The sequence below is a fragment of the Rattus norvegicus genome, chromosome 5, assembly GCF_036323735.1.
Source record: "Rattus norvegicus strain BN/NHsdMcwi chromosome 5, GRCr8, whole genome shotgun sequence".
Taxonomy (NCBI): domain Eukaryota; kingdom Metazoa; phylum Chordata; class Mammalia; order Rodentia; family Muridae; genus Rattus; species Rattus norvegicus.
The window spans coordinates 152,385,067-152,407,351 of NC_086023.1; the positions used below are offsets into that span (position 1 = coordinate 152,385,067).

Sequence of the window (22,285 nt, forward strand, 5' to 3'; positions counted from 1 at the left end):
TGGGATACATAAGATGAATTCCCAGAATGCACTAGTCAGGGTTCTCTAGAGAAAGAACTGATGAAATGTGTGTGTGTGTGTGTGTGTGTGTGTGTGTGTGCGTGCGTGTATGTGCATGTGTATGATTTATCAGAGTGACTAACAGGTTGGAGTCTGACAATGGCTGTCTCCCAGTGGACAGTCCAAGCACCCAGTAGCTGAGCAGTCCATGAGGTGGGATGTCTCAGGTGGTCTTCAGTAGACACTGTGATTGATCCCAAAGGAATAGGCTCTAGGGCCTGTGAAGGACAAACTTGCCAGCAAGTGAGGGTCGCAGGCAAAGAGCAAATGCTTTTTTCTTCCACATCTAGAAGGCGTGACCCAGACTTAAGGTGGATCTTTCCACCTCAAAAGATTGGGACTTAAGGTGGGTCTTTCCATTTCAAAAGATTCAATCAAGAAAAATTGCCCATGGGAGTACCCAGTCTCTTGGGTTTCAGTTCATTCTAGAAATAGTGGACAACCAAGAATAGTCATCATACACAGTCACCTGGCAGTGGTCCAGCGAGTTATAGGTCTTATTTTATGTTGATGGGTTTTTGTTGTTATTGTTGTTGTTATTATTGTTGTTTTATTGAGACAGGATCTCTGTAGCCCTGACCAGCCTGGAACTTGCTATGTAGACCCCATCTCAAGGAAGTAAGGTAGAGAAACTGAGCAGGACACAAATGGCCCACTTGCATTAACTTGAACACATATATGTATATGCCAGACACACACATAAACACACACACACACATGCACGCACAGATCAAGAGAGAGGGAGGGAGAGAGAGAAAGAGAGAGAGAGAGAGAGAGAGAGAGAGAGAGAGAGAGAGAGAGAGGCTGGTGAGATGGCTCAGAGGTTAAGAACACTGGCTGCTCTTCCAGAGGTCCTGAGTTCAATTCCCAGCAACCACACGGTGGCTCACAACCATCTGTAATGGGATCTGATGCCCTCTTCAGGAAAGCAGATGTATGTGCAACAGAGCACTCATACATTAAATAAAATTTAAAAAGAAAGAAAGAAAGAAAAAGTATCTTAGTTATGGTTCCATTGCTGGATAAACACCATAAGCAAAGCAACAGGGAGGGGCTTGTTTCAGTTTACAGACTGCCGTTCATCAGGAAGGCAAATTGGGACAGGAATGCAAGGCAGGAACTAAGGCAGAAGCCATGGAGACTGGATGCTTACTGGCTTGTTTAGCTTGCTTTCCTATGTAACCCTGCCTAGGTGTAGCACCACCCACAGTGGGATGGCCCCTCCCACATCAATTCACAGCAGCTGTGTTCCCTAGGCACGCCTCAACTCCCCTCCCCCCGCAGGGTTTCTTTATACTTTCTTAGTTTGTACACCACGAGCCTTGCCTATAATTCACAGACATTAAATGTGGCAAAGGCAAGTAGGAAATGCCACAAAATTCCATTGACAACCTTTGAATTTTTATCGACTGCCTGAAGCATTGAGGTGTCCTCCAGCAGACGAGACTGGTGAGACATTACTGCTATCTGTTGTTCAGATTCACAGTTCTATAGACATGGAGTTAATATGCTTTTGCATAGGTGGTTGCATATTATTAAAAAGATACCATGGGGTTGGGGATTTAGCTCAGTGGCAGAGCGCTTGCCTAGCAACCGCAAGGCCCTGCCTGGGTTCGGTCCCCAGCTCCGGAAAAAAGAAAAGAAAAAAAAAAATACCATAACAGGAAAATTAGATTTCAAAGAAAAAAATTAATTCCGATAACGCTCCTTTAAAAGAGTTAACATTGAAAATGTACATTAAACCTCCCCCATAGAATATTTATGCACTTTCTCTTTCTTCCTTCCTTCCTTCCTTTCTTTCTTTCTTTCTTTCTTTCTTTCTCTCTCTCTCTCTCTCTCTCTTTCTTTCTTTCTTTCTTTCTTTCTTTCTTTCTTTCTCTTTCGTTTGAGAAAGGGTTTCTCTGTGTAGCCCTGGCTGTCCTAGAACTCACTTTGTAGCCCAGGCTAGCCTCAAACTCAGAGATCCTCTTGTCTTTGCTTCTCAAGGGCTGGGATTAAAAGGGGTGCACCCTCACCCCCACCGAACCATATCTATGCATTTAACCATTGATGTTGGTGGCACAGTTGAGTCCAACGAATCGGAAGTAATTCTACTGAGAAGAATCAATAGGAAGCTTAGGACGTGTGGAGTGTGCTCGGTGGAGAAGGCTTCTGTGGCTCTCATTCATCAAGAGAATGTGCAGAACAATCTGGGGCGTGGCATTTTCTCAGTTGAGGTTCCCTGCTTTCAACTTGACCCAGGCTAAAGTCAGTTCACACACACACACACACACACACACACACACACACACACACACACACAGAGAGAGAGAGAGAGAGACAGAGAGACAGAGAGACAGAGAGACAGAGACAGAGACAGACAGAGAGACAGAAAGACAGACAATGAGAAAGAGAGAGAATGAGAATGTTGGTGGCCTTGTCTAGGGAGAGAGGAGGGTGATGTGGGGGGAGGGGAAAAGAGAAGAGGGGAAGAGAAATGGAGCAGATGTTGGGATGTAGAATGAGGGAAACTCCACTTACTTAGGATGGGCGATGCCTGCATAGCAGTTAGAACAATCTGGAAAAACTGACAACACAGAAAGACAAACCCCGTAAGCGTCACAGCTCTGAGGCAGAGAGGGAAAAGCGTTCTTTCATGGGCAAGGTAACAGGGGACACGGGGTGGTCTGCCAGCTCACTTGGATGTCCTCAGGGAGACGCAGCGTCAAGGCAGCTGCAGGGTGAGGAGGGTGCGGAGGAGGGGGAGCAATTCTCCACAAGTATGGACGAGCTGGCTGGAGAGGTGCCCTGAGACGGCAGGTCACCTTCTGTGGCCCCGGAGGGACTGGTAGTCAGAGCGGAGGCCATGTGCCGCTTCTCTGTGGCATGTGTGGAAGAAGGAGAGGGTTGGGGTGCTGCCAAGAGAGAACCCAGAGTCCAAGAGCAATGACAGATGGAGCTGTCTGCAGGGCCAAGAGCGTAACAGGGAGCCATGGACAGAAAGATGTCGAAGGAAGGAGAGTCCTCCAGAGTCAGCAGCCATCAGCTTGGGTCTAACCTCGGCTCAGCCTGCAGCAGCTGAATCACTGATGGTTCCTAGGCAGAAGGAGGGGACTTAGTACAAGAATCTTCAGGTCCATGACATTTAACTGGACTCAGAAAGTGACTAGAAGCCTCCGAGGCCCCAGGTGTCCTCATCGGTTGGGCATATTCCTCTTTTCCCTCAGTTTCTAGAGATTGTGGGGCAGGGCATGTGTTATGGTAGCCTCGGATCCAGCCAGCTGCAACTGACAGAACACAGTCCTCACAGTAAATTGTGGTCATCAGGACAGGGTAAGACCAGAGGTTGGGCCACACACCTGTATTCCCAGGACTAGGGCAGTGGAGACGAAAGGATCAGAGGTTCAAGGTCATCTTTAGCTGGGCAGCAAATATGAAGCTAACCTGAGCTACAGGGACCTCGTCTCAGAAACACAACAAACCCGGCTGTGCTGGTACCAGCCTTTAGTGCCAGCACTCGGGAGGCAGAGGCAGGCGGATCTCTGAGCTCGAGGCCAGCCTGGTCTACAGAGTGAGTTCCAGGACAGCCAGGATGACACAAAGAAACCCTATCTTGAAAAAACAAAAACAAAACAAACCCCCAACCCCAAAACATGTAGCAAACAAACAAACAAACAAACAAAGGGAAAACAGAGCTAGGGAGATGGCTCAGTACATTAAAGTGTTTGCCGTACAAGCCTGATGACCTGAGTTTAAACCTTGGAAACTGCTGGAGGGCTACAGAGATGGCTCAGTGGTTAGAGCACTTGCTGCTCTTCCAGAGGTCCTGAGTTCAAATCCCAGCAACCACATAGTGGCTCACAACCATCCGTAATGGGATCTGATGCCATTTTCTAGTGTGTCTGAAGACGGCAACACTGAACTCATATACATAAAATAAATAAATCTTAAAAAAGAAAAGAAAATCATAGTGTGGTCCAGAACTATGAGGGGCGGGTAAGACAGCAGACACCAGTTGGGGAGCTCCACTAAGCAGTTTTCAAAGCCAGCCCTGCAGTGTCTGGCAGCAGCAGCTGGCCCTGGGAGCCTGTACAGAGATTGTGTCTATTCAGAGGCCCTCACCCATCTTACTCTTTGGTCATCCTAGAAAGCAGACAGAGATGTACCTGCTTGTTGCTTATCCCTAAGAGCTGACCACTGCTTCCTCCCTGCCCATCCCCCCTCTGCCCATCCCCCCTCTGCCCATCAAACATTTCAAGCTGGTGTAGTGAGAGCCAGCAGGGGGAGGTGTGAGGAGTTGGAATCAGGCAGAGTGGAGGTGTGGAGGGGGAGAGGTGAGGCAGGAGCAAGAGCAGAGCTCACAGGGTCTCCCTGCGGGTCACGGAGAGGAGACTTTGAGGGGAGCAAAAACCCCTGGAGGATTCTGAGCAGGCAAGTGGCAGGTTTCTACAGATGTTTGGAGAACATTCCACAGGGACAAGGATGGAAACAGGAAGCTCTGTTGGAAGGTTATGGCAGAAATTTGAAGTAGCCCTGAAGGTGGCTTTGGCCAAGGCGGCAGCAGCAGTGGGGAGTGAAGAGCCCATCAGTCCTGAGTGGGTTTTTTGGAAGACCCTGAAAACAGCCTTTACTGGAAATCCACTAAGAATGAGACCCAAGGCTTATAAAACTTACTGTGCATGAGGCCTGATCAGAGTGCACCCAGAGTCTAGCCAGCTGTGTGGCATGCTGTTACAGGACAGGCTGTGTTACTTGTCACCCCGGGCTTAGCTGCCCACTGGCTCTGCTGAGGTGGAAGCCGGGGCTGGGCTGGATAAGCTCAAGTCATACCTCCCTCAGGAAGCTCAGGACTGTCTCAGGTAGGCAGCAGCCTCTTTGCCTAGAACGTGGACACTTACCGCACTGCTGCGACCTGTTGCAGATTGAAGACCACATAATCATGATGTACGGACACGTGTTTGGGGCCTATTTTGGGCTGACTGTGGCATGGTGGCTTTCCAAGTCTCTGCCCAGGAGAAGGCATGAGAACGCCCAGACAGAAAAGGTTCAGATGACCACGAGCTCCAGTCTGTTTGCCATGCTGGGTAAGGACCAGAGGGCTGGGTAGTCCACCTGAACAGAGTCCAGATGCTCTACACAAGCCCTGCTGAGAAAACGTCCCTTGGCCTCTGACCCCGGATGTCCCTCTCCCTTCCATAAAGTCCCTTAGTGTCTAATAATGTTGCTGACTCCATAGCTTTGGGTTAAGCCTTTCCTTTTAGGGAACCTCTCTCCAATAAGATTCGGCAGAGACTTGCGTGTGGCGATGCACCCCTGGACTACAGTACTCGGGAAGCTGAGGCAGGAGGATTGAAAGTTCAGTGAGGCTTGTTTCATTGGACTTTTTTTTTTTTTTTTTTTTTGGTTCTTTTTTTTTCGGAGCTGGGGACCGAACTCAGGGCCTTGCGCTTCCTAGGTAAGCGCTCTACCACTGAGCTAAATCCCCAACCCCTCCATTGGACTTCTAAGTGTTCATCTAACATTTTTGTCTCTAACAAGAGGAAGTCCATTGACAAGTTAACATCGTGAAGAAAAGCAAGAATTGAGAATAAGAAATGCAAGGGGGTGGGGGAGCTGGGGAGATGGCACAGTGGTTAGAGCCCTGGCTGCTCTTGCAGGGGAACTGGATTCTGCTATCTGCACCCACAAGGTGGCTCACAAGTGCCTATAACTCCATTTCCAGATGGTTCTATGCCTTCTTCTAGTATGTATATGCATGTGTATACATACATGCAAGCAAAACACTAGTGCATGAAAAACACTTTTAAAAGATTACATATTTAAAAAATCTGGGGAGTTATGGGTCAGTGAGATGCCTCATGGGTAAAGATTCTTGCCATCAAAACTGATGATGACCTGCATTCATCCTTGTGACATACTGCAGGAGGAAGATTTTTGTTTTGAGACAATCTCACATAGCTGCCTAGGCTAGCTTGTACCTTACTATGTAGCTCAGGCTGGCTTTGAACTCACTGTAATTTCCTTCCTTTATGTCCTAAGAACTGAGGTAACAGAACAAAACACCTGCCTTGTATTTTTATAAAAAATAGATTTGTGTATGCCTGCATGCATGCATGTACACCATGTGTGTGGCTTTTGAATCCCCCAGAACTGGGGTGACAGATGGTTGTGAGTCACCACGTGGTTGCTGGGAGAAAAATCCAGGACCTCTGTAAGAGCAGCCAGTGCTCTTAACCACTGAGCTGTCTCTAGCCTCCAGCACTGCATGTTAAAAGAAAGCACTTGGCCTTCAAAGACTAGAGTGAGAGCTGGTGTTTGTAGATTTCAGCTTTCTGGGCCTTAGATCTCTGGTCTGAAAAATGTGTTGTCTGCTTCCCACCAACCTGGGACTTCAAGGGGCAAGGGGGAGGTGACTAGTCACCAAACTGGAGAGTGACCGGCTTCACTTGCTAGTTTCTGGCCATTCCTCTGTTACCCTGGAAGACTGTGATTTCAGAGTCGGGACTTGGTTCTAGCTAATGGCCCTCTGCCCTCCAGGCACCCTCTTCTTGTGGATATTCTGGCCAAGTATCAACTCTGCTCTCCTGGAAGGGACAAAGAAAAAGAACGCAGTGTTCAACACCTACTACGCCCTGGCAGTCAGCACAGTGACAGCCACCTCCATGTCCGCCCTGAGTCACCCCAAAGGGAAGATCAACATGGTAAGAAGGGAGGCTGCCTCTTGGGCAGCTTGTATGTCCCTGGGCATAACACCTATGTTTATGGCCCTTATCCAAAGGGCCAGGCTATGGGTGAGACTGCTCCAGTAATAGGCCCTTCCATGTTCGTCATGCAGGGACCATCAGGGTACCAGAGATGGGACAGGCCATCTGGGGGTTGGTGTGTGTGTTTAAATCAATCAATATTGGGGCTGGAGTTAAGAGCCCTGGCTGCTTTTCCAGAGGACCTGGGTTCAATTCCCAGGACCCACATGGTAGCTCACAACTGTCTATAACTGTTCCAGGGGTCCTACACCCTCTCACAGACATACATGCAGGCAAAACACTACTGCACATATAAAAGATCAATATTAATCCTATAGACCTGATTGTAGACCCCATTTCTGCTAGTTGTTGAAGCCAATCACCAGGAGTAAGAGCCAGCAGAACAAACTGGAATACGATTAGCTAGTCTTGGAGCTGGAGAGATGGCTCAGCGGTTAAGAGCACAGACTGCTCTTCCAGAGGTCCTGAGTTCAAATCCCAGCAGACACATGGTGGCTCACAACCATCTGTAATGAGATCTGATGCCCTCTTTGGGTGTGCAAGTAAGTGTACATGCAGGCAGAACTCTATACATAATAAATAAATCTTTAAAAAATTAAATAAAGGGCTGGAGAGATGGCTCAGTGGTTAAGAGCACTGACTGCTCTTATAGAGGTCCTGAGTTCAATTCCCAGCAACCAGATGGTGGTTCACAACCATCTGTCCTGGGGATCCAATGCCCTCTTCTGTTGTCTGAAGACAGTGACAATGCACCCACATACATGAATTAAATAAATAAATTTTTAAAAAATTAAATAAAAAAAGATTAGCCAGCCTTTCTTTCTCCCCTCAAGAAATTTCACTGGGAGATGGTGGAGAATGCCTTTAATCCCAGCACTGGGGAGGAAGTGGCAGGTGGATCTCTGTGAGTTCGAGGTCAGCCTGGTCTACAGAGTGAGTTCCAGGACAGCCGGGGCTACATAGAGAAAAGCCTGTCTCAAAAAACACAAACAAATAAACAAAGAAAGAAGGAAAGCAGGAAGGAAGGAGAGAGAGAGAGGCGAGACAGGTAATATATGAACAGTACCTAGTGTGTAGTGGGTCCTGGTACGGGTACTGATACACTGGGAGACAGCTTGTAGAGAGGGATGGATGAGAGGAGAAAGGCAGGCTCAGCTAGCCAGAGGCACAAAGAGCTGACAGATGGAGTAGGAGTGGGGGAGGGATGGGGTTGAGGGAACCTGGCCACAATGACAGGCTCCCAGCACAATCCAACCATAGGGAGGTTGGTGTGCCCACAGGTGAACGAGGTGGTGACAGGAATTCTAGCAGACAAGGCAGGGTTGCTGAGGAAGGCTAAGAAGTAGGTGTCAGGTAAAAGCCCAGAGCTCTAAGGCTGCGAGATCTGAGGGGCACAGATGACAATGGAGGTGTGACCCAGGAGCCAGGGACAGCATCCTGGAGCTGAGTGTGGGCACAGGGACCCAAGCAGCAGTAGCTATTACCAATGAGCATAGTAACAGTGGCTTTGGAGATCTGAGCCAGATCTAGGGCTAAGTCAGCGTTTATTTATTTATTATATACAGACACACCACACGAGGACATCAGATCTCTTTACAGATGGTTGTGAGCCACCATGTGGTTGCTGGGAATTAAACTCGGGACCCCTTAAAAAGAGCAGTCAGGGGCTGGGGATTTAGCTCAGTGGTAGAGCGCTTGCCTAGGAAGCGCAAGGCCCTGGGTTCGATCCCCAGCTCCGAAAAAAAGAACCAAAAAAAAAAAAAAAAAAAAAAAGAGCAGTCAGGAGCTCTTAACCGCTGAGCCATCTCTCCAGCCCCAGCCCTCTATTTTTTAAAAGATCAATTTATTTATTTTATTTATATAAGTACACTGTAACTGTCTTCAGACACACCAGAAGGGGGCATCAGATCTCATTACAGATGGTTGTGAGCCACCATGTGGTTGCTGGGAATTGAACTTGGGACCTCTGGAAGAACAGTCGGGGCTCTTCTCCAGCCCTTATAAGAACTCTTGAGGCACCAGGCAGTGGTGGCGAACTCTGTTGTTAGAGATCTGACGCCCTCTTCTGGCCTCTGCAGGCACAATTTATGCATATAGTGCACAGACACGCAGTAAAACATCTATCCAGAAAAATAAAAATAAATACATCTTTTTAAAGTTTAAAAAACGATGGGCTGGAGAGATGGCTCAGAGAGTTTAATCTCAGCACTAGGGAAGCAGAGGCAGGTGGATTGCTGAATTTGAGGCCAGCCTGGTCTACAGAGTGAGTTGCATGGCATACAGGAGGACATAGAGGAACCCCTTCTTAAACAACAAAACAAAACACTCCCAAAACAAACAAACAAACAAAAAACAAACAAACAAAAAAGAAAAGTCAGGATCTTACCGTACAGCCTAGGCTGTCCTGGCCTCCTGAGTGTTGAGATTAGGTCATAGCTCATTATATCACGCCCTGGTCTTTTAAGTGCTCAAGGGTGCCCAGTCAGGGGGCGACTCCCTGAGCCCGAGGGAGCCTGTGGATGCAGGTCATTGGGGCGATGGACAGGAAGGGATGACTTCCGGGTCCGGGAGCCTGGGTTACTAGGAGGCTGCTCGTGACCAGTGCGCTGCAAGGCTGTGAGTGAGCTCGGAGCTCTGCTTCTCCCACGCATAAGCTCTCGTTCTGCAGGTTCACATCCACAACGCAGTGCTGGCTGGGGGTGTGGCTGTCGGTGCCCCGAGTTGCCTGATTTCTTCTCCTTGGATTGCTATGGTCCTGGGCCTCACAGCTGGGTTGATCTCCATCTGGGGAGCCAAGTGTCCACAGGTAAGGAACGGAGAAGGTACCACTCTCTGCTCGGCCTCAATCCAGTTGGTATGCAGCAACTATGGACACTTTCTTAGGGCAGATACAAGGCTGGTCATGCCCAGAGACATTTCTATCTATGATTTTACTTTTACTCATTTTACTTTTTAAAGATTTATTTATTTTACAGGTTATATATATATACACACACATATATATATGTGTGTGTATATATATATGTAAATATATACATATTATTCTGTCTTCAGGCACACCAGAAGAGGGCATCAGATCCCATTGCAGATGGTTGTGAGCCACCATGTGGTTGCTGGGATTTGAACTCAGGACCTCTGGAAGAGCAGTCAGTGCTCTTAACCAGTGAGCCATCTCTCCAGCCCTCATTTTAATTTTTAAATAAATTAAATTGTAGCTGGGCAGTGGTGGCACACACCTTTAATCCCAGTACTTGGGAGGCAGAGGCAGGTGGATGTCTAAGTTTGAGGCCAGCCTGGTCTACAGTGAGAGTTCCAGTATAGCCTGGGCTATATAGAAAAACCCTGTCTCACACAAACAAAAAAAATTAAACAACTAAATTATATTTATCTGTTCGTTTTTATTATTTATTTACTGTAAGTACCAGTAGAAGTCAGAGGATAACTTGTATAAGTCTGTCCTCTACTTCTACCGTGTGGTTCCTCGGATTTGAACTCAGGACCTCAGGTTAGGGAGCAAGCGCCCTTCCCACTGAGCCACCTTCCAATCTAGGTGTAGGCTTTTTTTTTTTTTTAATTTAATCATTATGTACACAGTGCTGCCTGCATATATGCCTGCATACAAGAAGAGGGCACCAGATCTCGTTATAGATGGTTGTGAGCCACCATATAGTTTCTGGGAATTGAACTCAGGACCTCTGGAAGAGCAGTCCGTGCTCTCAACCTCTGAGCCCCCTAGGTGTAGGTTTTTGAAGACTGAATCTAGATAACATTTCTATTCAAAGAAGGATTTACCAACAGTTTGATTTGATCAAAGCTATATTCCTCTGCTTTTCTTTTTTCTTTTTCTTTCTTTTTTTTTTTTTTTTAAGAGGTTTCTCTGTGTAGCCCTGGCTGTCTTGGAACTCACTTTGTAGACCAGGCTAGCCTCAAACTCACAGAGGTCTGCTTGCCTCAGCCTCCTGGGTGCTGGGAATAACTAAAGCTGTGCATCACCACAGCCCAGCCTTTTCTTTTCTTTTTTTTTTAATTTTTTTTTTTCCGGAGCTGGGGACCGAACCCAGGGCCTTGCGCTTGCTAGGCAAGCACTCTGCCACTGAGCTAAATCCCCAACCCCCTTTTCTTTCTTGTTAACAGCTTCTTTCATCGGTGTGAGGGCGTCAGATACATTGAAACTGGAGTTACAGACAGTTGTGAACCACCATGTGGGGGTTGGGAATTGAACCTGGGTCCTTTGGAATGGCAGCCAGTGCTCTAACCACTGACCCATCTCTCCTGCCTGTCTGCTTTTCATCTGCAGTAGGAACAAATGTCTCTTATCTCTTCTGACTGTGATACCCTGAGATGAGAGCAGTTGTCACACAGTAGAGATGGCTCAGAAGGCGACAGACACCATTGGGCTTGGGTCCTGTCATCGTTATTGTTTTCATTGCTGTGATAGAATACCATGACCAAGAGCAACCCCGGGGGGAAAAGGGTTTATTTCCTTACAGTTGGTGAACTGTGGCAGCGCCTAATTAATTACTTGAATGAATACGAACTGACGGTGGTGTGCTCCTTGCTACCTGCCCCAGTATTCTGGGTTCCCAAATGAAAGACACACAGGCACGCACGCACGCACGCACGTGCGCGTGCACACACACACACACACATACACACATACATGCAGATACACACACGCACATACATGCACATACACACACATACACACACATACACACATACACACATACACATACACACATATACACACACAATCATACACACAAATACATGCACATACACACACATACACGCACATACACACACATACACACATACACACATACACACATACACACACATACACGCACATACACACACATACACACATACGCACATATACACACAATAAGCATACACACACATACATACATACACGCATACACACACATACACACATACACATACACACATACACACACAATCATACACACACATACACACACATACACGCACACACACACATACACACACATACACATACACAGACAGAGTCTTATTATATTTTGACATGTCTAGAACAGCTCAGTGGCTGGGCCACTTTCTAACCTTCACATGACTAATCCACCGCCCTCCAATATTTCCAAGTCATTATTTACTAAATCCAATATTCTATCTTTACTGCCGTGGATTCAGTCGGGGAACCCTCTGGGACCACTATCTCCCCTTCCCCCAGCTCTTACATGGCTGCTATGTTCTCTGTCCCCCACTTTCTCAGACATGACATCTTTCCTCTCCTCCCAGCATGGCAGATCCCTCCTTCCTCCTCCTCCTCTTGGTCCCACACCCGAGAAAATCCTAAGGTTTCACCTCTATCTACCCTGCTCAGCCATTGGCCGCTGACATTTTTATTTACCAAAGAAAACCAACTGGGGACAGGGTCCCTCTATGTCTTATAGGTGGATATGTGGATTCCTGTACAATCTATTTTGGGAACCCAAATTAACACAAGAAGACAGACAGCCACAGAAGAAGTCAGGAATAGGAGGCAGGAACTGGTGTATAGACAGTGCTGCTCCCATGGCTGGCTCCCCATGGCTGGCTCCCCATGGCTGGCTCCCCATGGCTGGCTCCCCATGGCTGGCTCAGCTTTCATTCTTTTAAAGCCCAGGACCACGGAGAGGTGGCACCATCCGCAGTGAGCCGGGCCCTCTCACATCAATCACCAATCAAGACAATGCCCCCACAAGCATTTTCTCAGCTGAGGTTCTCACCTCCAAAACAACTCTAGCTTGTGTCAAGTCGACATAAGACAAACCAGCACCAGTCCCTGGGTGTCCTGGTGCCTCAGTTCCCTTGACTCTTTCGCCCGGTCGGGGTGGCTCTGTCACTTTGAAGATGAGTCATTTGCTTATTCATCCTGTCAGCCCTTCGCCGTGCACACTTTAATCTTCCTTTTACCCCAGATAGACACAATGCACTGATAAACACCAGAAGCTGGCCTAGGACGGGTCGGAGTAGAAGCTTGTACTTCCAGAGGGGAAGTGGCCTTGGATGAGCAGTGGGCAGGAAGTGGGCTTAGCCAGGCAAAGGGGGAAGGCATTCCATGCAGGGACAGTGCCTTCAAATGCTCAGTGGGAAGAGTGTGTGACCCAGAATTGGGTATGATCACAGCAGGAGGTTTGTGTTAGCCAGGACTTTGGTGAGACCAGCATCCCAAGAGGTAGGAATTGCTGGGATATCTCTTGGAATAACCAGGGGCCTGGATGTTTCCTCTAGAGACAGAGGGGACAATAAGGAGAGAAGACGCCTAAGGAAATTCGTGTCTTCTCAGACTTGCTGAGGGCAGAAATGGGGGGATGGTGGGACAGACAGCCATTCAGACAGATGCTGTCATCCTGACACCTCCTCTCCTGTTGTCCTGTGGATGGGAAACATTTGGCAAGAACAAGAGACATTCTTGGTTGGCATGCTGCTGAACTGTAGAAACTAGAAGCCAGGGCTATCGCCTAACACTCTACAGTATTGGTTCCCTGTCCCAATATAGAATTGTCAGCCTCAAAGATGAGTGGCATCTGGGTCAGACCTTCTTCTACTCGAAATGGGACACGAGACAGCGCTGGCAACTAAGTGTGTCGGCTGTTTTCCTTGGCTCTGTCACTGAGTATCACCCAGAAGCAACTTAAGGGGGAAATGTTTTTGTTTTGGCTCCTGGTTTTCAGGGATACCATGCCACGGTGGGAAAAGCGTGGTCGTGGTCGGCAGCAGCTCTCCGGCGGCAGGAATCTGTAGCGACTGCCTGTTCACATGTCAGTGGACCATGAAGTCGAAAGCTTGGAAAAGGAGCTAGCTTGGAACGTATAAGACCTAACTCCTAGGAACTTACTTCTAGCAGATGGCTCCTCCTAAAAGGGTCTACAATTTCCTAGACCAGGACCATTGGGGAGGGGGCAGATATTCAACCCCATAAGCCCGTGGAGGCTGTGTCACATTCCAACTGTGACAACATCACCTGAGAGTTTGTCAGAATAGCAGAATCCCAGTCCTCATCCCATAGCCACAGCCACTAAATCATCTGCATGTGTGTGTGTGTGTGTGTGTGTGTGTGTGTGTGTGTGTGTGTGTGTGTGTGCGCGCACGTCTACTCATGCCTGTGGATGGAACCCAGATTCTTGTATCTTGTAGGCAGGCATTCTCCCATTGACCTACATCCTCAGCTTTTCTTGCACAAAACATCATGACCAAGAAGCAAGTTGGAGAGGAAAGGGTTTATTCAGCTTACACTCCCACATTACTGTTCATCACCAAAGGAAGTCAGGACTGGAACTCACACAGGGTAGGAACCTGGAGGCAGGAGCTGTCGCAGAAGCCATGGAGGGATGCTGCTTACTGTATTGCTTCCCCTGGCTTGCCCAGCTTGCTTTCTTATAGACCAGGCCAGGGACAGCACCACCCACAAGGGGTCCTCCCATCCTTGCTCACTAATTGAGAAAATACCTTACAGCCAGATCTCGTGGAGGCATTTCCTCACGGGAGGCTCCTTTCTCTGTGATAACTCCAGCTTGTGTCAGGTTGACACACAAAACCAGCCAGTACAGTATTTGTGTGCACCACATGGGCTGAGTCCAGAGAGCGTGCCACCACGTGAGTCCTGGGAGCTGAGCCTGAAGTTCAGGAGGCCCTTTTCTAGAAGGTCCTAACTGCTGAGCCATCTGTCCAGGCCCCTCTTCTTGGCGTTTTAAATGTTTCCTGGGGAGATGTGAATGTACCTTTAAGACATGTTTAGGTGAGCCTCTGCGTCCACTCCCTTTGGTGCCCCTGAGGTCAAGGAACCGTGGAAGAGTTGGGAGGGACTGTGGGTCTTACTTCTAGGTTTATTTATAATGCCATTTTGGTCCCAGGTGTGTTTGAGCGACTTGCTGCTGAACCCCAGTGGGATCCACTACACCTTCGGCTTGCCCGGCCTGCTCGGAGCACTCACCTACTACTGCCTCCATATAATAGCCGAGTCCAGGCCCTCCAATCTCTGGTGGGTTGCTTGGCATCGTCTCTTAACCTTCATGCAACTTGGGAGGAAATGTAGCAATTTATTCAGAGAACCTTTTGTTTGTTGTTGGTGGTGGTGTTTTGTTTGTTTGTTTGTTTGTTTGTTTTTCAAGACTTTTTTTCTGGGTAGCCTGACTGTCCTGGAACTCGCTCTGTAGACCAGGCTAGTCTTGAACTCAGAGATCGATCCACCTGCCTCTGCTTCCCAAGTGCTGGGATTAAAGGTGCGCACCACCACTGCCCGGCTTTTTCTTCTTCTTTTTAAAATGTATACAGGGTCTTACACTGAAGCTCAGACTGGCCTGGAACTCACTCATGCCTCAGCTCGGATATGAGTTACCATACCCGGCTTCAGAAACGTTCCTAGTCTTTATCTTGTTTGGGGCAATGAGTTCTGTGCACATCTGAGAAAGGTGCAGCTTAGGAGTGAGACCCAGGTACACAAGTTTGGAGGTGCCACAAATCTAGACAGTGCAGGCCAGAGGCAGGAGGATCTCCAGGAGTTCAAGGTCAGCTTGGTCTATGGAGCGAGTTCCAGGACAACCAGGGCTACACGGAGAAAACCCTGTCTCGAAAAATCAAAAACCAACCGACCCAAACAGAGAGTGGTCACGGAGCCATTTCTTTGGGTGGTTGTGAAGGCTTTGGGGGTGGGGTTCTTGAAAACCGTACCCAGTGTTTCCAAGTTCTCGTAATTGTCATAGGGTTCAGAGAGGGGGCTAAGCCAGGAACGCACTTTTATTAGAAATGGAAGTACTCGTCGGGCAAGGGCAATGCCCCAGTAGGCTGTGAGATTAGCCTCCTCTTTTCTTGTATTCCTACTTGCCCGTGGAGTGGGGGATGAGAAAGAGGAGTTTCCAACAAGGCTTGCTTAGGGGGAGGGGAGTGGCTCAGCCCAGAGCGTGCTTCCCATCCTTTAGCACCGTACAAGCTGGGTGTTGTGGTGTATGGGAGTCCCAGAACGGGTGTAGGAGCCAAGAGGATCAGGAATTCAAAGTCATTCTCTGCCTGGTAAGGTAGAGTCTACCACATAGTGTGTTTGAGGCCAACCTGGACTCAATGAGATGTGAGGAGAAAAAAAAAGCAGGGTTGATTAACGCCTCTGACTAGTAAACCCACTGAAAAGCCAGCGGCGGTCCTGCTGAGTCTGATCCCAGCCATGGTCGGGTTCCAGCGATACACAGAGCCTGGGAAATAATAATTATTATTATTATTATTATTATTATTATTATTATTATTATTATTATTATTATTATTAAATGTTCATAAGTACACTGTAGCTGTCTTCAGACACACCAGAAGAGGGCATCAACTCCCATTATAGATGGTTGTGAGCCACCATATGGTTTCTGGGATTTGAACTCAGGACCTCTGGAAGAGCAGTCAGTGCTCTTAACGGCTGAGCCATCTCTCCAGCCCCAGCCTGGGAATTTTTAGTCTGCAGAGCTCTACTGGACCATGGCAGTCATGTGTCAGCTGGGAGAAGGCCACTTTGTTTCTCTACAGCCCTTGTTGGCAATGTCACCACTAAGGAATGCCATTTGTCATGTTTGTCCGTGATGCCTGTAGCCTGATACCTGAGTGACTTCTCTGCTTTGTGGATTCTAGGATTGTCACCCAAACGATCACTGACGTCGGGGCTCTCAGCTTTGCTATGGCGATGGGAATGGTGACTGGACTGCTGACAGGTGAGTGCAGTACCAGTTTCCAACCACTAGAGTGTGCCCTAGTACACATGTTGAGGCCTGGCCCCTTCCTGAACTCAGAGGCAGCTCAGCAAAGTAGACTGCTCGAATGATGATTTTTAAAGTTATTTTATTTTATTTTATTTTATTTTATTTTATTTTATTTTATTTTATTTTATTTTATTTTATGTGTATGGGTGTTTCACCTGCATGTATGCTTATGTAACACTTGTATGTTTGCTACCTGTGGAGGCCAGAGAGGAAGATGGATCTCTGAAACAGGAGCTACGAACAATTGTGAGCCACCATGTTGGTGCTGTGAGTTGAACCTGAGTCCTCTGGAAGAACAAGTACTCTGAACTGTTGTTGAGGCATCCCTTCAGCCCCTCATATGCTGATTTTTAAATATCAAAACAATCAGGGCTGGAGAGATGGCTCAGCCCTAGTTAAGAGCACTGACTGCTTTTCCAGAGGTCCTGAGTTCAAATCCCAGCCCCCACATGGGGGTTCACAACCATTTGTAAAGGGATCTGATGCCGTCTTCTGGTGTGTCTGAAGACAGTGACAATGTACTCACATACATACACTGAATAAATATTTATTAGAAATTATTTTAAAAAAATCAAAGAATCAACCTTTAAGAGTAGTGGGGCATGCGCGCAGCAGATCTCTAGGAGTTCAAGGACAGCCTGGTCTACAAGGTGAGTTGCAGGCAAACCAGAGCTATACAGTGAGACCCTATCACCACCACCTCCTCCACTACAAAAGACCCAACGCAAAATCCAAGGAACACTTAATTTCAGAACTAGAAAGACTTCCAGAGGTCAACTGCTGCCAGCCAGGCCAGAGAAGACAAGGACCTCCCTGGAGTTCTAACTGGGGCCGGTGGTATCCTTAAGCCCAGGGTGGAGTAACTGTGCCAGCTTTTGCAGAGAATCCCGAGGAACCTTCAGGCCTCGAGCTTGCCTTCCATTCCCTGATAGCATCTTTGAACTACGTTACACAGCAGATGCACATCCGGGCTCTACTCTGAGCCAGTCTCTCTGTTCAACAGGACAGAACATTCTCCAGCCTCCCAGAGCGGACATGGTAGTCAGTAAGCGCCCTCTAAGCATCCAATTTAACACAGGAGGTCCCTGCTCCCTTCTCTCCCCGTTTCTCTTCTGTTTTTCTGAGACAGTAGCCAGGGCTGGTCTTAAAATCTCCACTCTCCTGCCTCCCTCTGGCATCCCTTGTTGGGATGTTGGGATTACAAATGTCACCATACCCGACTTTCTGTTTTGCTGGAATCAAAAGAGCACAGCGGAAAAGTGACGGGTGATCCTCCTGCCTCTGCCTCTTGAGTGCTGGGTGGCAGGCGTGTGCCACCTTCCCCGGTTTGCTAGGGCCCCTCTAGTTTATGTTAGGGAAGGGTGTCAGATCCAAGACCAGTTTTGCCTTCATGCTTCCTTACCAAAGTCTATATAATGAACAAAGCTACCAGAACCCACTGAGCTTTGGTTTATCCGTCTCAAAATTATGGGGAGGGCAGATTTCTCTTGAGATATTGTCACTTACATAGAGTATTTCAGTGATCTCTCCTTATTTTAATATTATTTTCGGGTTTTTTTTTGTTTGTTTGTTTTTTTAAGACATGGTTCCTCTATGTATAGCTAGCTCTGGCTGTCCTGAAACTCACTCTGTAGATTAGGCTGGCCTTGAACTCGCCCTGCCTCTGCTTCCCAAGTGTTGGAATTAAAGGGGTGCACCACCCCTGCCCAGGTTCTTTCTTGAGGTAACAAAAGAGCTCTGCATATTGTAATGTTTAATTATTTGTTTAAGGTTGTCTCCTAAGTGTCAAAGTGTGGAGGGCTCCCCATGCAGTCAAGTACTTTGATGATCAGGCTTTCTGGGAGGTAAGTTTTTTTTTTTTTTTTGTTCTTTTTTTCGGAGCTGGGGCCCGAACCCAGGGCCTTGCGCTTCCTAGGTAAGCGCTCTACCACTGAGCTAAAACCCCAGCCCCGGGAGGTAAGATTTTAAAGCTATTAACGTGATAGATGTGTGTGTGTGTGTGTGTGTGTGTGTGTGTGTGTGTGTGTGTGTGTGCGCGCATGCGTGCCTTCACTTGCAATAAAGACAACAGTCTGCAAGACCTGGATGCTACCATGCAGCCATCTTACCTATTTCTTGTCACTGTGGTGTAGGAAAACAGACCAGGGGCTGCCAACACTTCCAGTCACGTAAGCACCAGAGCCAAGGGGCTGCTGTGACTCCTCAGTGTCATAAGCACCATATAGAAAACACCAAACAGAATGGGCTGTTGTTTATGAAGCAGCGAGTCCTTGACACTGAAGGTATTCAAATAAACGATCCATGTGAATCCACGATCCACGAAGCTAGGCGAGCTGGCTCCGGCCTGTATTCCCAGGACGGCAGGTTGGGGCAGGGGCAGCGCTGGTTAAGAGCATTCGCTTATCTAAACGGAGAATCTGGCTTCAGTGTTACCAGTGGTTACCGGTTCCTGGAACTCCTACCCTCTAACTTCAGTTCCAAGGGTTTCAGTGTCACCGCTGGCCTCTTCTGACACTGCGCACGGACAGGCATGCACACGGGACTATACAAATGTGAAAACAAGTATAGGATGGAGGGATGGCCCAGTGGTCTAGAGTCCTGGTGTCTCCCACAGGACCTGGTTTGGATTCCTAGACCCCGCCTGGCAGCTCACCATTTGCAACTTAGGTTCTAGGTCCTGCACATCCTCTTTTTTCTTTCTTTCTTTCTTTTTTTTTCCGGAGCTGAGGACCGAACCCAGGGCCTTGCGCTTCCTAGGCAAGCGCTCTACCACTGAGCTAAATCCCCAACCCCTCTGCACGTCCTCTTATAGCCACAGCAGGAACCATGCACGTGCACAGTGCACAGAAATATACGCAAGCGGGGCTGGGGATTTAGCTCAGTGGTAGAGCGCTTACCTAGGAAGCGCAAGGCCCTGGGTTCGGTCCCCAGCTCCGGAAAAAAAGAACCAAAAAAAAAAAAATATATATATATATATATATACGCAAGCAAATCCTCCACACACATTTTTTTTCTTTTTTTTTTCCGGAGCTGGGGACTGAACCCAGGGCCTTGCGCTTGCTAGGCAAGCGCTCTACTGCTGAGCTAAATTCCCAACCCCAACATTTTTTTTTTTTAATTAAAAGTAATTAAAGCTGTGTGCACTTGCACACATCTTTAGTCCTAGCATTGGAGAAGCAGAGGCAGGTGAACCTCTCTGAGTTTGAGGCCAGCCTGGTCTACAGAGTGACTTCCAGGGCAGCCAGGGCTACGCAGAGAAACCCTGTCTCAAAAAAAAAAAAAAAAAAAAAAAAAAAAAAAAAAAAAAAAAGAGGAAAACAAAAAGTAAAAATAATTTAAAAAACACAGAGAAATATACAGGTAAGATCTCGCCTAATTTAAGATTTTGATAGTGACAGCCAGGTGTGGTGGTTCCCTTTAATCCCAACCCAGTCTACATAGTCTACATAGTGAGTTCCAGGACAATCAGAGCTACATAGACAAACTCTTGGTTTCAAAAATAAAATAAATAAAATAAAATAAAATAAAACAAACAAGTCTTGCCTTCACAGTTCCCCCACTTGGCTGTCGAATTTTAAGCAAAACCATCTGAGAACGAGGCTGAGCACGGCGAGCCCTTCCTTCACCTTCCATTTGTCTGCATCATGTGTTACAAGAAAGGCTTCCGAGTGATGGTCGAAGTTTAAATATGTTCGCTTTCATGACAGATACGATCAATACTTTTGGCTGAAGACACCTCATTAAAGTTCTGGTCTAATTCTACGCACAACGGCCTCGTTCTTCTCACACTGGATAAAGCCGCAGCCCGGGTGGCTGACTCCTTAGCAGGGAAATTAAGAACCCTCACATCTGGTCACTGCACACAGGTTTGGATCCAGCGAGGTCCTCAGCCTTCCTCAGTCTGTGCTGTGGACCAAGAGTAGGGCTGGCTGGGGAGTGAGGGAGCAGTACCGAGTTCCTAAGAGGTAGACTCACCTGAGACCCCTGCTAAGTTCTACCCTCTGTCATGTGTGATATCATGGAGGAACAGCAAAGCAGTCGTTTCCATGTCCTGAAGAGCCAACATTATTCAAAGCCACTGACGGGTGATCGCGGCTCCCAGAGGGCAAATGCAGAAGGCCAAGGCTTCAGGCTTAGCTTTGAAGTTTGTAGTATTGTGTGAGGTGGGAGCCTGGGGGTGGCACAAGCGCTCCCTCCACTGGGACTCTCAGAGTCCCCAACTGCTGCTCTGTGCTAACAGACCCTGTGGTGTGCAGAGTTTAGGTTGGCTAGCTGTTTAGAAGTGAAAGGGGGGGCTGGAGAGATGGCTCAGCGGTTAAGAGCACCCGACTGCTCTTCCAGAGGTCATGAGTTCAATTCCCAGCAACCACATGGTGGCTCACAACCATCTGTAAAGAGATCCAATGCCCTCTTCTGGTGTATCTGAAGACAGCTACAGTGTACTTACATATAATAACTAAATAACTAACTAACTAAATAAATAAAAAAAAAAAAAAAAAAAAAGAAGTGAAAGGGGGTTGGGGATTTAGCTCAGCAGGGTTGGGGATTTAGCTCAGTGGTAGAGCCGCTTGACTAGCAAGCACAAGGCCCTGGGTTTGGTCCTCAACTTGGGGCGTGGCGTGGCGTGGCGTGGCGTGGCGGGTTGGGGCGGGGCGGGGCGGGGCGGGCGGGGGAAGGAAACACAAAATTCAGGCCATTATCAAACAAATTATCACCCGAGTCAGACTCCAGTCCTAGAAATTGTCACCTAAGATACTGTCAAGTGTGTGGCCTCTCCTCTTTCCATCCATGGCCAAGTGTGGAGTGAACCATCTGTATCTACCGGGACCCTGTGCCACAGCTGGTCACGTGTTGTGTTCCTGCTCCTGACGTCCACATTAGGGATGGAGCCTGGCGTAGCCCCGGCTTCTCTAGCATGTTCTTACTTTCTCTTGGAGGCCCTGGAAGCACTACTCACACCGAAATGTTTCCCAGTTTCTCTTTTACCTTTGCTTGTGTTTCATTTTGTTCGGTCTCTTCCGGGCTGGTGTTCTCTACGCTGCCTTGCCCGCTGGCTTCAGGAAGTTTGTTCCTTCTCAGCAAGGAGCATCACCACACATCACCTGAGGAGCTGGTGTGCCGCTCAGACATCTAAGTCTGGTGCATCTTGGGTCCTCAGTTCTCCCGGAAATCTCCAACAATAGAAGGAGCTACACTCGAACCCTTCAGTTCCACAGTACTGTTTTGGTTTTTTTTTGTTTTTTTTGTTTTTTTTTGTTTTTTTTTTTTTTTGGAGCTGGGGACTGAACTCAGGGCCTTGCACTTGCTAGGCAAGCGCTCTACCACTGAGCTAAATCCCCCAACCCCAGTACTCTGTTTTTAAATACGCAAGCAAAAAGTTTGGGCCGCCAGCTGTGCCCAGAGCACTGACCGTGTTCAGCTTCACTGTTTGGCCTGGGCACACCTACCAAGTCCACCATTATACTGCCAGGATGGCACGTCACTCTTTATCCTAAAGTGCCATCTTTCAGGTACTCACTAGTCTGGGCAGCACAGGTATTCTTATGGTGAACATGGAGATTTGAAGTTCTTTACACGCACGTTCTGAACGGTTTTCTGGTCAAGAGAGCCGTAAACTGTGGTCATCGGTTATCTTATCTTAGGCCATTACATGAAAAGGAAGATGCATTTTTTCTAGGAGAACCATATGAACCAAATACAAAGTATAATGAGAAAAAACTC

At 47.8% G+C, this 22,285-nt stretch overlaps 1 protein-coding gene across 4 annotated transcripts in view; it reads left to right on the forward strand.

The window, feature by feature from the left end:
- Window positions 1-20,330, forward strand: part of Rhd (Rh blood group, D antigen) — a 34,237-nt gene extending 13,907 nt beyond the window's left edge. The window contains 7 exon segments of one of the 4 annotated variants that reach the window (NM_022505.2): window positions 4,961-5,123; window positions 6,577-6,740; window positions 9,472-9,609; window positions 14,684-14,811; window positions 16,437-16,516; window positions 18,335-18,408; window positions 20,116-20,330. In NM_022505.2, the coding sequence (NP_071950.1) occupies window positions 4,961-5,123; window positions 6,577-6,740; window positions 9,472-9,609; window positions 14,684-14,811; window positions 16,437-16,516; window positions 18,335-18,408; window positions 20,116-20,142 (774 nt within the window). In that variant the 3' untranslated portion in view covers window positions 20,143-20,330. 4 annotated transcript variants of the gene reach the window in all.
- Window positions 20,331-22,285: the final 1,955 nt, after the last annotated feature.